At 53.2% G+C, this 12,304-nt stretch overlaps 7 protein-coding genes across 17 annotated transcripts; 4 read left to right on the top strand and 3 right to left on the bottom strand.

Annotated features, from left to right (window-relative positions):
• Positions 1 to 4: 4 nt before the first annotated feature.
• H257_02448 (hypothetical protein) lies at positions 5 to 771 on the top strand (the record flags this gene model as incomplete). The annotated part of the gene is made up of 4 exons (XM_009826093.1): positions 5 to 220; positions 279 to 380; positions 422 to 511; positions 559 to 771. The coding sequence occupies 4 exons, from the start codon at positions 5 to 7 to the stop codon at positions 769 to 771; spliced, it is 621 nt and encodes a 206-aa protein (XP_009824395.1).
• A 22-nt stretch (positions 772 to 793) lies between these two features.
• H257_02449 lies at positions 794 to 1,729 on the bottom strand. 2 transcript variants are annotated; one of them, XM_009826095.1, is made up of 2 exons: positions 1,197 to 1,729; positions 794 to 1,145 (listed from the first exon to the last, which is right to left on the bottom strand). In XM_009826095.1, exons 1-2 carry the CDS (start codon positions 1,675 to 1,677, stop codon positions 856 to 858), a joined length of 771 nt encoding a protein of 256 aa, XP_009824397.1. In that variant the 5' UTR covers positions 1,678 to 1,729; the 3' UTR covers positions 794 to 855. The 2 variants fall into 2 exon arrangements, with proteins under 2 accessions (XP_009824397.1, XP_009824396.1); XM_009826094.1 differs by having other exon boundaries at positions 794 to 1,729.
• Positions 1,730 to 2,132: 403 nt separating this feature from the next.
• Positions 2,133 to 3,337, bottom strand: H257_02450 (hypothetical protein). Its single transcript, XM_009826096.1, has one exon. The coding sequence runs from the start codon at positions 3,265 to 3,267 to the stop codon at positions 2,260 to 2,262; it is 1,008 nt and encodes a 335-aa protein (XP_009824398.1). The 5' UTR covers positions 3,268 to 3,337; the 3' UTR covers positions 2,133 to 2,259.
• A 130-nt stretch (positions 3,338 to 3,467) lies between these two features.
• H257_02451 (hypothetical protein) lies at positions 3,468 to 4,006 on the top strand. Its single transcript, XM_009826097.1, has one exon. The coding sequence runs from the start codon at positions 3,620 to 3,622 to the stop codon at positions 3,977 to 3,979; it is 360 nt and encodes a 119-aa protein (XP_009824399.1). The 5' UTR covers positions 3,468 to 3,619; the 3' UTR covers positions 3,980 to 4,006.
• An 835-nt stretch (positions 4,007 to 4,841) lies between these two features.
• On the bottom strand, positions 4,842 to 6,798 carry H257_02452. 2 transcript variants are annotated; one of them, XM_009826098.1, is made up of 6 exons: positions 6,495 to 6,798; positions 6,215 to 6,429; positions 5,854 to 6,148; positions 5,593 to 5,785; positions 5,120 to 5,541; positions 4,842 to 5,066 (listed from the first exon to the last, which is right to left on the bottom strand). In XM_009826098.1, the coding sequence occupies exons 1-6, from the start codon at positions 6,553 to 6,555 to the stop codon at positions 4,867 to 4,869; spliced, it is 1,386 nt and encodes a 461-aa protein (XP_009824400.1). In that variant the 5' UTR covers positions 6,556 to 6,798; the 3' UTR covers positions 4,842 to 4,866. The 2 variants fall into 2 exon arrangements, with proteins under 2 accessions (XP_009824400.1, XP_009824401.1); XM_009826099.1 differs by having other exon boundaries at positions 4,842 to 5,541.
• A 743-nt stretch (positions 6,799 to 7,541) lies between these two features.
• On the top strand, positions 7,542 to 8,591 carry H257_02453 (uracil phosphoribosyltransferase). Its single transcript, XM_009826100.1, has 5 exons — positions 7,542 to 7,748; positions 7,796 to 7,841; positions 7,891 to 8,020; positions 8,074 to 8,181; positions 8,238 to 8,591. Exons 1-5 carry the CDS (start codon positions 7,579 to 7,581, stop codon positions 8,510 to 8,512), a joined length of 729 nt encoding a protein of 242 aa, XP_009824402.1. The 5' UTR covers positions 7,542 to 7,578; the 3' UTR covers positions 8,513 to 8,591.
• Positions 8,592 to 8,680: 89 nt separating this feature from the next.
• H257_02454 (hypothetical protein) lies at positions 8,681 to 12,051 on the top strand. 9 transcript variants are annotated; one of them, XM_009826107.1, is made up of 10 exons: positions 8,681 to 9,291; positions 9,368 to 9,937; positions 9,989 to 10,268; positions 10,342 to 10,418; positions 10,774 to 10,905; positions 10,964 to 10,985; positions 11,044 to 11,109; positions 11,168 to 11,218; positions 11,587 to 11,682; positions 11,733 to 12,051. In XM_009826107.1, exons 1-8 carry the CDS (start codon positions 8,805 to 8,807, stop codon positions 11,193 to 11,195), a joined length of 1,662 nt encoding a protein of 553 aa, XP_009824409.1. In that variant the 5' UTR covers positions 8,681 to 8,804; the 3' UTR covers positions 11,196 to 11,218; positions 11,587 to 11,682; positions 11,733 to 12,051. The 9 variants fall into 9 exon arrangements, with proteins under 9 accessions (XP_009824409.1, XP_009824403.1, XP_009824406.1 ...); XM_009826101.1 differs by having other exon boundaries at positions 10,964 to 11,109; XM_009826104.1 differs by lacking the exon at positions 11,733 to 12,051 and having other exon boundaries at positions 11,587 to 11,732.
• Positions 12,052 to 12,304: the final 253 nt, after the last annotated feature.

The raw sequence follows: 12,304 nt of genomic DNA on the forward strand, positions 1-12,304 counted from the left end.
AATCATGGGCTTCAACTTCCGTAACGATAGTCTTCGCAGCAGCATGCGAGCCATCCTCGTGGGTATGCTCGCGCTCTCATGGACGACGTCCATGTGCCAAGCATGCGTCGAGGACTGGTACATCTGTCCGAACGGTCGCGGTGTCGGCCGCGACCCGCTCCGCAATTGCGAGCACTTTCCCTGCAACATCACATCCAACGACGCCATCGTGCCAGCGCCGGTACGTGTCATTCGTCCTCGTGGAACCATGCTCATAGGCGCTTGATACCTTGACACAGAACACCACTTGCACGGACGACCCGTTCTTCCAAGTGTGTCCTTCCGGCGACATTGTGCTGCGAGATTACGCTACCAACTGCACGTTCCGCCCGTGTCCACCGGTACCATTTGACATCCTCTGCGCCTTTTTCATCGCTTGTAGTTTTGTGTTAACGAGACCATCACGTGCCCGTCGGGCGACCTCAAGCGTGCGAATCCACTGCTGAATTGCACCTTTGATCCTTGTCCCGTGGTATGCTTCTATGAGGGGAAGTGTTGTTTCTTGATATGGCTAAGTAGATGTGTGCGACCGACACGTTCACATGCCCGCAGACCCTGACAGTAGTCCGCCGCAGCGCCGCCTTGAACTGCAACTTTACTCCGTGCCCTCCAGTCGTGGCATGCTCCACCGAAGCCAGGTACTGCGCCGCCACCAGGAAGTTCCAACGGCGCCGCGTCGACATTGGCTGTGACTTTGATCCGTGTCCCACCATAAAGCAAACGTCGACTTAACACTTTTTCGAAAAAAACAGATCGTGTGTTTTCTATTGATTTGTATCGTGTTCTACGGTTTTATTTCTTTTCTGTCGATATACTTCAACGTGTGTGGTGGCGACGAACTTTGTCGGCCAGCGCCGCCGCGGCACCCTGCACGTCGGACGAACTGCTGAGTGCCGCCACGACCGCCACCCCGGCCGCCTTGGTCGACATGCAGGCTTCCACACGGTCTACATGGATACCCCCTATAGCGACCACCGGAACATGGAACTGGCTCGCCATGGCGACGGTGGATGCGAGCCCGTCGAGGCCAATAACGAGGCCATTGTTCGCGTTCTGCTTGGTACTTGAGGCATACACTGGCCCGACTCCCAAGTAGTCAGCCCCCGCTACAGAAACACATAAAGTATTAGAACCACACGAATGAAACATGCATGCACCTTTGCACGCGGCTTGCGCCTGGATCGCGTCGCGCACGGTGACTCCCAACAGAAACGACGGCGTGGTCCCGATGAGTGCCTGCGCGGCTTCCACGGCCGTGTCTTCTTGCCCAATGTGCGCACCGTCGGCACCGACATCCAACGCAAGTGCAACGTGGTCGTTGATGATCAACGGAACATTGTGTGACCGCGTCAACTCACGCAACGCTACCGCCATGGCCTTGAGCTCGGGCGAGTCTGCGCCAAAGATCTTGTTGCGAAGCTGGACGATGTTCACTCCTCCACGGAGAGCCTTTTCCACCGTATCCACAAGTACGTCTGTGGATGCAATGCTCGGTGTCACCATGTACAGCCACGGCAGTGTGGACTTGACCGCATGCGCGGACCGTTGAAGGGTTGGTGGCATGATGCGAAATTGCGAAAAAGGGGTCGTTGCAAGCAAACATACCATTGGATAAAATTGTCCACAATTGCCTCTCATTGGTCAATTTAAATAGCATGACGTCTTGTTTTGCGGATATTCTGCGTTCGAGCAGGGCGTCCGTCATGAAGATGAACCATGATCAAGTGTTGGGACCAAACAAGCTCTGAGTCACATTTGAGCGCTTGTGCCTGGGAACTCGCTGGAAATGGTGACCATCGATTGAGCTACAGTACCCCACTGAAGCCAAAGCTACAATGGGTGGATTGTGTTGAACTTTACGTCATGCCGCCACTGTACACTGTACAAGTCGTACTGCGACTGCATGATACTTCTAGTAGGCCTACGAGCAAGTCGGACCATTCGGCTCAGCAATGAATGTGAAACGTTAAGTGTGAGCCATACCATACTCAACCATTCGTGTGTTGCTATCGTTTCGAACGCAGGTGCTGCTGTTGTTTATCAACCATGACGTGGCGCGTCAAGAGCAAAGAAAGAGCCAAAAAGATCAAAAGGGCATTTTGCCGTTGCATGGCCACGTCCGTCCCTTTCCCAAGAGCGTCAGCATCGATCAATCGTGCCACCCTCCAGAAACATAACTTTGGATTGAAACGATAACGAACGAACGATGGACGTTTTAAGTTAAGGGTGTTGTTGCTGCTGCTGCTTTTCTTGAAAGTAATCGGCCGAATCGAACCGCTTCCGCTCTTGTAACCTGCGTTGGAGAAACACATTCCGCGCCGCCACGCGACTCGTGGGGGAAAACAGGTCCCGACTGCTGCTTCCGTCCTTGGCGGCTTTGGGCGAGTCGACAGAGATCTTAAGCAGCTTTGGTTGATGTTGGTCGGACGTGATCGACCGGGCCGCTTGCGCTGCGGCGGCGGCGGCGGACGCAGACGTCGTCGACGGATTGCTGTGTTCCATAGAATAATCTGCCGAGTCGAATCGCTTGCGTTCCTTCAGCTTCTTTCGAATTAGAATGTTTTGCGCGCACAATTTTCCATAATTTGTCGGCGCGACCAGTAATTGTGCGGGCACGGCGACTTGGGCGTCGACGGTGGCTCCAACGGCACCTGCAAACTCAATGTCGTCGTTCACGGGTGCTGACACGGAATAATTCACCGCAGTCCCTTCTATGCCATTTCCGTGGCCGTATTTCTGCAGCTGGTAGTCGGCCGAATCGAAATGTGTGGTGGTATGGGCCAGTTTCCGTCGCAAGATGATGTTTCGTGCAGACAGCGCCCCATACTTGGCGTTCTGCTGCTGTGAATTGGCGACAGCGGTTTCGGATGACGAGGCGCTGATTTGACGATTCGCGGGAGACAAAGTCATCGCTTCTACCAATGGCGAGTTCGGGGCTGTGGCCATGCACGTGTCATCGCTCATACTGTCAAAGAATGCCGCCATACCGATCTGAACAACGGGGGATTGCACATGATCTACATGTGAACTTGCCACGCGGTGGAGGACAGCGGGGTCGGTAGAAATGTGCAGGTTCAACGGTCGGCCACTGTCGACGGCGTCGTTGGTTGAAGGGATCTGTTGCTGCATGGCGTAGTCGGCAGAGTCGAAGCGCTTGCGCTCGGCAAGCTTCTTCCGGATCATAATGTTGCGCATGGAGAGGCCTCCATACTTGCTTTGGGGGTTCATGATGGGAGAGATATTGGGAAGTGGCGTGGTAGCGCTTGGGCCGACCGAGCGTTGGTTTCTTGCGTTGCTTTTGTATACTCACTTCAAGATGTGCTGGGATATTTTCGAAGATCTTGGCAAGGATCCCTTGCCAGCCAATCACAGGCGGCGTTGGCCAACACAGAATTATTTATACCTGGATCAACGAAATTTCCAGAACACCCACTATTATTTTAAATTCGAAATGTTTACATTCGACGTTTGTATGTATTTTGGAGACATTTTCCAAGTCCGAGAAAAAACAAATAAGATCCCTGGCGCCATGAAAGGGCGTGAGGAGAAGCAGCACCAGGTTGGTGGATAGAAGACATGTATGGGACGAAGCGCGCGTTATGCCGGCCAAGACGGCGCCACGACATGCATGTGGCCACGTTTGGGGAACATGAAGCAGCTTTTGGGGGGCGTCGGGGCTGGCACGAGGAACGACAGGAGTAGGGGCAAAGCTCGAGTCGGCGATGGCGATACATACACTGTTACCTACTCAGTGCCAGGAGTAGTACACCTCACAACATTATTGTTCGACAACACGATTGAAGTGTACTTAGCTGATCTGGAGTGGTTGCAGTCTGGTCTGTACTTGCAACAATCCGTCCATCTTGATCATGACATTCCGTCGTCACACGTCAGCATGAAGCGACGCGAATGTCTTGTGAGAGTGAAGAATGTGCGGTAATGTTACAGTCGTCATGGTATGAGTGTGATGCAAAGTGCATAACGGAGTTGTTGTGGGTAAACAAACTATCGTCCAATAATCACCCACGGATTCGCTAGTATCTGTGTTTTGGAACATGACAGTTGAGGCAAAAAACTGAGATATGCAGCAAGCATACAGACACATCAAACGTGTGCTGGTGTTGATCACAATGTGTGACGATGCACCAGAGTGTGGTCGTGTGGTTAGCGTCATGCTTGGCTGAAGCTGACGTTTCCTCGTCGATAGCACTTCCCACATCCCTCGTCAGTCGCACGAGTGTCGCTCTGTGGTCGCTGTAGCATTCAACGATTGGTTGCCTCCTACTGTAGTTTATGGATGGCAATTGAACACTTTTGAAACCGTCGGACCAGACATCGAGGAGCTGCAGGGGGACCAAAGCAAGCACCCCTACGAGCCACCCCCTGCAAACTTGAGAAGACTCGATGCGTGTCCGACAGCGTAAGAAGGACGCGTGGGAATTCGCCCTTGGGCAATCTCTAGATGAGAATACGTCAAATTGCAGTCGCGGTCACTACGTGCGTCAACGATCGATGGCAGTTGGCACGTGATTGAACGGTGGCCGGCGCTGGTCTTTCTTTGCACAGTCCCAGCGACGCTTCAACCTCCTGTTCTATGTAATCTGTCACCGCACATACATGCGCACCACGACCACTGTAGATGTGCAATGAGGACATTTCAGACGTGTGCAATCTCAAACCCGGGTACTGTAACTGTCAATGCAAGCATGTAAAATGACATCCTACAGTACTACTACTAGCACTTGTATTGCCCATGTTGGCGCTAACCAGAGCGGGGACTTCGCTACGCTACGGCCATGAACTTGACAAAACTTCTTAGGATATTAATTATTGTTTTACAGCGACGAGCGCCGCCGCCCGCTGGCCCGCCAGCCGTCCAAAGACTACGCATTCGGTGAGCGAATTGCCGCCCAAGCGGTTGCCGCCGTGGAGTCCGCCCGACACTTCGCCCGCAGCATACAGCCCCTTCACGGGCGTCGTGTGGTTGCCCAGCACGACTTCGGCATGTTCGTTGATCTGCACGCCCCCTACAACAAGTCCACATCGTATCTCTACACACTCTTCGTATCTTTCAACCCACCCATGCAATAATGCACCACGGGCTCCACTTCCAACACAAACATCGGGCGCAACTCCGTGACGTTAGCAAACGCCGTCCGGCCAAACGTGTCCGCGGCTTGTCCCCGCGCCGCCTTCAAGTACGAGTCGAACTCGGCGTCCAAGACCGACTGGGGCACCCCCACGACTTGGGCCAACGTTTCCAACGTCGGAACGACCTTGACCAGGCCAATCTTCTCGTAAAAGCCCAGACCCAGCGCCTGGCACGCCGCCTGCACTTGGTCCGTCTGCAGCAAGACCAAGAACGACCGCTTCTCTGGCTGCGCCAGCATCGCGTTCGACACTTCCTTGCGCGTCGCCAGCTCGTTCACGAACCGATGGCCGTGGACGTTGAGCAAGATGCCGCCGGCGCCGCGGAGGGCTTCGGGGGCCAAGAACCGAGTCCTACCAAACACATGTCAACAAGACACTTTGGAGAGGTTCAAGCGGACGTACGACTTGTGGCGGTCTTTCGGGTCGATGAACCCCGTGGGGTGCAGCTGCACTTTGTCCGTGTCGACCAGCGCCGCGCCGACGCCCGTGGCCAGCTCCAGTCCGTCGCCCGTCGCCCACGGCCCATTCGTCGTCGCAAATGCCTCCATGCCAGGCGCCAGTGTCTTGAGCAGCGCCGTGTTGGCCGAGTACCCACCTGTTTATATATCTCGAGGTTACCAACGGAGTCGTCGCGATGGAGATGCATGGGGGATGGTCATGTACCCGTGGCTAAGATGACTGCGGGGGTGGATACGGTGAAGTCGCGGTTGTCCACGTGGTACTCGACCCCCGACACGGCGTTGTCGGACGCGACCAACTTGGTCACTTTGGCGCCGGTGACGATCTGAATCTGACTGCTGGCGTCGTCGATCGCCTTCTTGAGCGCTGACGTGATGGCGAACCCGACGTTCGGCCCGGTCTTGTTGCGCCGTGTGCGCTCCGTCGAGTGGCCGCCCAGTTGGCATTGCACCGACAGGTCCACGCCTTTGCTTTCAAGGAACCGGATGCCGTCCAAGCTCTAGCGATACATGGGTTATCGCATGAGTACTATGGGGCTGATGGTGTCGCAGGGTGGACAACATACTTGATCGACCAACGTCTGCGCCAGAACAGGGTTGGTGAACCCGCCGCCCGACTTCAACGTGTCTTGCAAGTACGCGTCGAGGTCGTCCTTGGACTGCGCCGCGTTGATGCCGGACGACGCCTTGGCCGAGTTGCCGCCCACTTTGGGCTCCTTTTCAAGTAGGACAATGCGCAACGAAGCATTGGCTTCAAGCGCTTCCAAGGCCGCGGCCATGCCTACACGACGATATGACAACATGCACAGAAGGCGATGAATCATGGATGTGTGTAGATGTGCATACCCGCCAGGCCGCCGCCAATGATGACGATGTCGGCAGTCGTGGGGAACGTCACGTCGGCCATGTTGGTTGTGTTTCGGGAAGATCGAGGGATTTCAAAAGTGAGGAAATTTGGGGAAGTTATTTTGTGCCGCGCGTGTTTATGGCGCCACACACGGGAAAAGATACGCAGACTCGTCAGGGTTCTTTTTTGCGACGAGCAAGAGCAGTATATGTAGGGACCGTGGAGAAGCAAGCAGTCACCGCCAACTAGAGCAAAGGCACAGTGAGATGCGACCGTTAAGACTCTTTGTTGCGGTGGGCAAACGGTTAAACGTACTGTACGTTGATTGGTGCAAATTGACCAGCAAAGTACCAAATGTGGTTGATCTTGTAACGGTAGAGGACTTGGCAAGGCGAGTCAGCTCAAAAGGTACTACCATCAATGTAGGAGTTCGTGTACAATGAGAACTCAAGTTTGATTTCATACCTACCGGTAGTTACGCATCGTGATACGGTAGTATATGGGACTTTGAACCGCTAAGACGTCTTCCGCGGCTCTCGAGTATCACACCCTCAGCGATGGCAGAATGTGAATCATGTTCCTGACACAGCCGCAACAAGACCCCATGGTGTCGTTTACTCGTCGCTTACGTTGGGAGACTTGCCTTGGGTGTAACGTTACGTCGTCGCTCGAAACTATGGGGGCAGTCAGTCATAGATGGGCTACATACAATGGTGATTCGTAAAAGTGCGTGCGATGCACAATCTCAATGGCAACGCCACGACCCTTTGGCTATGGTATCTACTGTGAAATATGTCCATCTCGACCTGCGAACACAGTCACATCTCAAAGGCCAAGTACAGTTATACTACGTAGTAGCCATTGACACTAGGATGTGTGAGATTGTTTTTGAAATCACGTGGCATCAACTTCGAACTTCGACTCTGTTGTACTTCAACGTGCATAGCGTTACAATTTCCTTGATATTGACCAAGCTTCTTTCATAGGGAGGTATTCGAAGTAAAATCCTCGAAGTTTAAATCCCCCCAAAGATTTTCTAACCCATTTCAAGAAATAGCTTCCTCGCATCAACCACCCAGAGTCATGCCGCACACGACGCACCTCCACGTGAAGTCCCTTGGTCTTCCTGAGAATTCCAAGGTCATTCTATCCACGCACCCCGTTCTGGCGCATAAGTTGACAAAGCTGCGCGATGCCAAGACGGATGCCAACCTCTTCCGACACTTGCTTCGTGAAATCACGTTCTACCTTGGGTACGGCATCCCAAGCACCACGATGCGACCTCCGTTTCTTGTCTTAGGTATGAAGCAACCAGCGACCTCTCGACGGTACCCAAGCAAATCAAGGTGGGTGTGCGATCACGACATACCCGTTCCATCACTAACGGCGGCATAGACTCCGTTGGGACCACACCAAGGGTCGGAACTTGCAACGACGGTTGCATTGGTTCCCATCCTTCGCGCTGGGTTGGGCATGGTTGAACCCATGCTTGATTTGCTCCCAAATGCCCGCGTGCATCACATCGGTACCGATGTTGAGCATTGTAGTATCCCGACGCTAACGGTGACGCTGCCGTAGGCATGTACCGCAACAGCAATTCGTTGCTTCCAGTGCAATACTACAACAAGTTGCCCAAAGAGTGCCACATTGACTGCGCCATTGTGTTGGAGCCTTTGATCAACACTGGTACGTTTCGATCGGTCAGAACCCTCCATGATCGTATGACTGTTGCCACGGAATAGCGGGGACGATCATCGCGACGGTCGCCATCCTCAAAGTCTGGGGGGTGTCCCAGATCAAGATTATCAGCACCATTGCGTCCAAGGATGGACTCAAGGACCTGTTCGCCAAGCACCCGGACGTGGAAGTGATTGTGGCCGCCATTGACGACACGTTGTCGGAATCCGGCGTGATTGTCCCAGGTCTTGGCGACGCTGGCGACCGTCAATTCGATACTGACGTGCACCACATCTCGGAAAACGGGGGAAACCACAAGCGGAAGCATTCCGAAGAGTAGGAACATGCGCATAAGAGATAGCACATTCGCCATCCCGCAATTCAAACACGATTCCTCACATGACTTCTTTGATTCCAAAGTTCTTTTCGAAACGTTACAATCTTTATCCGTACATTCAGGTATCCGGATATATGGGGCAAATAGCCGTGGGCCAAACCACAAGAGGATGTCGAAATCAGGGCGACCGCGGACGAAAATTTGGGATGAATTTGACGACGATGCTGCGCTAGCGGCAAAGCGGTACTGCCGCTGCAAGTGGTGCGGCGTTGAAGTCAAAGCCGATGCAGCTCGCATGTACAATCACATCGTGGACAGGTGCCCTCGCGTTGAAGAGGCCTTGCGCGAAGCGTACAGGTCTCGTCCGAGAAAAACAGACAGCGCGGTGGGCATCACAAGCGACATGGACGAGGAAGGAAAGGATCCATGTGTCTATGGGTCCGCGGACGTAGGAGGGCGCCATGGAGGTGGCAAGTCCAAGGGTGGTCGGCCAAAGGACCCGATTTGGGACGAGTTTACGACCACCGACGAGCTGCGGAAACGACGGTACTGCATGTGCGTGTGGTGCGAAAAGGAAGTCAAGGGCGACACGACTCGCATGACGACACATCTGGTGGAACGCTGCACCGAAGTGGATGCGTCGGCAAAAGCCAAATACACCGTCAAGCACCGCAAGCTTGACGACGACACTAGCGTCGACCACGTCCTTGTCGCGTTGGCACCGTCCACCAATGTCACCATGACGAGTCCGCAGCCCAACGCATCCCGAGAGCCCATTTCCCGTACGAGTGCTTACTCTACCCTCATCCGCACTTTGTGATGCCGCCGTCTCGTAATGATGTCGTCGTCCCCTTGTAGCGGTGGTCGGGATGACTCGAGAGGTGGTGAGTCCTTCCCGTGAAGCTGCCTCCGCGGTCGATGTCGCGGCTCTTGGTCCGTTCCCGCCACCATCTCCACCTCTCCCCCACCCCTCGTACCCTGCGCCCCGTCCACTTGAACCCCCCGGCAGACCCGACACGATGCAACAACAGCAGCATGCTGCAATGTTGAGCGAGTTGGGGCTCCAGGACATCAACCCAGGAGTGTTTGGCGGCGGCACCTGGTTCGGCCACGGCCCCATGATCACAGTGATAAACCCGTCCACCAACCAAGCCATCGCGTCCGTTCGATCAGGCACTGCCAAAGAGTACATGCACGTGGTCCAGTCCATGGACAAGGCAGCGCCATCCTGGCGACAAGCGACCGCGGCGCATCGCAGTCGAGTGGTGCGCCACATCGGCGACGTGTTTCGATCCCACCACCAACGCCTGGCTAATGTGCTGGCGTTGGAGTCGGGTATCGTCCAACGTGACGCGATGACGCTGGTGGCCAACATGATCCGGCGGTGCGACGACGCGGCGGCGGCGGTGATCGTCCACTCCGTTACAGGTTGAAAGATGTTCTACTCGTCTTCAATCTCACCAAGATTGATTCCAATAGCCTCGACAATCGCCGCCGTCCATGACTGCGCCGAATCCCGCCCACTCAACACCATGCAGATTGTGCAACTGGAACGCTTCGGTCCGTTGGGGGGGCACGTGGGTCTTCTCACGCCCGCTCACTCCCCGACGTGGACGGGCGCCATGGCGCTGGCATGCGGCAACGCCGTGCTGTGGAAGCCGTCGCTTAGCCTTATTGCGATCGCCATCACGCGGCTGATTGCGTCCGTGCTACGAAGTCACGGGTACCCCCCTGCCTGCGCTTCGTTGATTTGTGGCAGGTACATAGTACAACACTCGATTCCGACTGCCGCCACTGTTGAACACATCGTTCATTCGTTTGTTTATTTGTAGTGGCGCCGACGTGGGGGCGTGTCTAGCGCGAGACAAGCGGATGGCCGTCGTGTGCTACCAAGGATCTGTGGAGCATGGTACATACTAGTTATTCCAGTCTCGAGATATGGACTTTCTTTTACCTTCAATTTGGCTGACTTTTGATTCTTTGCCAAATCTATCTCGATTGATTCTTTGTACTGACACTTTTGTATGTGAAAATGGTCCAGTTTTACACTAATTTCTGTCACACACTAATTCGATGTTGAATTGGTCGAAGAGTTGATTTGATTGGCTACTTGGTTTTTGATTTGGGTTTTCATTGGATATCGATATTTATCGATTGTCGTCTGCCGATGTATTTGGTTATGCTGCTCATTCGATTGAACACCCCGATACTCCAATTTTGAATATATGACAATACAATCGTCTCACTGGTGAGTGGACTATCAGGCCATCCAGTGGGCGTGGCGGTGGCGGGCCGCCTCGGCACATCCATACTGGAGCTCGACGCTCACAATGCGATGGTCGTGCTCGCCGATGCCAACGTCGACGTCGCGCTTCGGATGGTACTGCTGGCCATGGGTATATATATATTTATATATTAGAACGAACCAACGACCTGTGAACGAACGAACGACAGGTCGCCGCGTTCTGAGGCACGTGTACGTGCATGTCGACATAAGCGATCGCTTTTGCCGCCTTCTCACGTCGAGGTATCAGGACTTGGTTGTCGTCGGCGATCCCTTCCTTGCCGCAACGACATGCGGCCCGTTGCGCAATCTCCAGGTAAGACCTATGTACAACGGTATATGGAGATAGGTTGTGGACTTGATAGTGTGGTTAGGCGGTGCAGTCGTTTTCGAATGCCGTGAATGCCGCCATGTCGTACGGTCAGGTATATATATTATAAAAAAATCGAATATGTATTATAAATGAATGATTCAGGGTACGTCTGGTAACATTTCAAAAATAATATTCCTTTTTCTCGCAAAATGGGATTAACCAAAATGTCATTTTCAAAATGGAGGTAAAAGGTCCATTTTGTAGTAATGTGGCGTTTTGGACCTCTTCAACGAGTAAATCCCACGTGGAATTATTGGATTTGGGTTAAACCTTTGCAAGCAAGACATGTTTCAATTTTGATCAGATTTGTTGAATTCGGCCCTAAAATGGCGCTTTGGGCCTGAATATTGCAATATTTCCGGTTACCAGACGAACCCTCAACCACAAACAATTCAATAACGATGAATTCGAAAATGGTAGATTCTCTGTGGAGGCAATAATCATACCATGGACCGATCGGGCAACTTTGTCGCCCCCGCGGCCGTCTTGGTCGACGATATCCTGCCTTACGTACAAGTACATGAAGAAAGGTCATGATGAAGACATCTAGCTGATTGTGACTGTAGGTGGACACTCACTTGCCTATCACGTTCGTTTCCAAGTTTCAAAGCCTCGAGCAAGTTCTGGAACAAAGACTTGTGTTGTTTACGCAATCCCCCATGGAGGCGGCACTCTGCTACACTGGAGCCAACGTTGTGGGCGTCAACTGCGAGTTCCCAAGCGGTGGCGACGCGTTTGGGTCATGGAACGACTTCGTGCGGCGGACGACATGCACGGTGAACATGACCCACGACCACCAGCACAAGCAGCAGTCGGTCGGCGATCCGACCTCCCCCATCGCAACTAGTAACAAAGTACACATCGTTTAATACATATGTATGCCCATGTCGTGGTAGTAGTACGTAGTAGGTTCGTCTGGTACATACTACTAGTAGTATACTAAATTTAACAATAACGTGATCGACCAGTGATGGGCCGAATGTTCAGTGATGTGCCGATTTATTTCATCCAATTAAATCGTTCGAGCTGTATTATTGGACAAAAGAGAACCTCTCATGCCAATAATCTTGTAAAAGTTTATGGTGGGAAAAAGTATTATATGTAAAAGGTTTTCGAGTTTGAATTGACATCCAAATGC

This window comes from Aphanomyces astaci (genome assembly GCF_000520075.1).
Source record: "Aphanomyces astaci strain APO3 unplaced genomic scaffold supercont1.4, whole genome shotgun sequence".
NCBI classification, from domain to species: Eukaryota; Oomycota; class Saprolegniomycetes; order Saprolegniales; family Verrucalvaceae; genus Aphanomyces; species Aphanomyces astaci.

Excerpts from the sequence above, each read along its gene's own strand:
- H257_02449 (XM_009826094.1), bottom strand. The coding sequence starts at position 1,677 with ATGAGAGGCAATTGTGGACAATTTTATCCAATGGTATGTTTGCTTGCA.
- H257_02450 (XM_009826096.1), bottom strand. The coding sequence starts at position 3,267 with ATGAACCCCCAAAGCAAGTATGGAGGCCTCTCCATGCGCAACATTATG.
- H257_02451 (XM_009826097.1), top strand. The coding sequence starts at position 3,620 with ATGGGACGAAGCGCGCGTTATGCCGGCCAAGACGGCGCCACGACATGC.
- H257_02452 (XM_009826098.1), bottom strand. The coding sequence starts at position 6,555 with ATGGCCGACGTGACGTTCCCCACGACTGCCGACATCGTCATCATTGGC. Across the intron at positions 6,149-6,214 it reads CGCAGACGTTGGTCGATCAA|AGCTTGGACGGCATCCGGTT; the intron begins GTATGTTGTCCA and ends ATGTATCGCTAG. Across the intron at positions 5,786-5,853 it reads CGCAGTCATCTTAGCCACGG|GTGGGTACTCGGCCAACACG; the intron begins GTACATGACCAT and ends ATATATAAACAG.
- H257_02453 (XM_009826100.1), top strand. The coding sequence starts at position 7,579 with ATGCCGCACACGACGCACCTCCACGTGAAGTCCCTTGGTCTTCCTGAG. Across the intron at positions 7,749-7,795 it reads GAAATCACGTTCTACCTTGG|GTATGAAGCAACCAGCGACC; the intron begins GTACGGCATCCC and ends TTCTTGTCTTAG. Across the intron at positions 8,021-8,073 it reads TGCCCGCGTGCATCACATCG|GCATGTACCGCAACAGCAAT; the intron begins GTACCGATGTTG and ends ACGCTGCCGTAG.
- H257_02454 (XM_009826101.1), top strand. The coding sequence starts at position 8,805 with ATGTACAATCACATCGTGGACAGGTGCCCTCGCGTTGAAGAGGCCTTG. Across the intron at positions 10,906-10,963 it reads GATGGTACTGCTGGCCATGG|GTCGCCGCGTTCTGAGGCAC; the intron begins GTATATATATAT and ends AACGAACGACAG. Across the intron at positions 11,110-11,167 it reads GCCCGTTGCGCAATCTCCAG|GCGGTGCAGTCGTTTTCGAA; the intron begins GTAAGACCTATG and ends TAGTGTGGTTAG.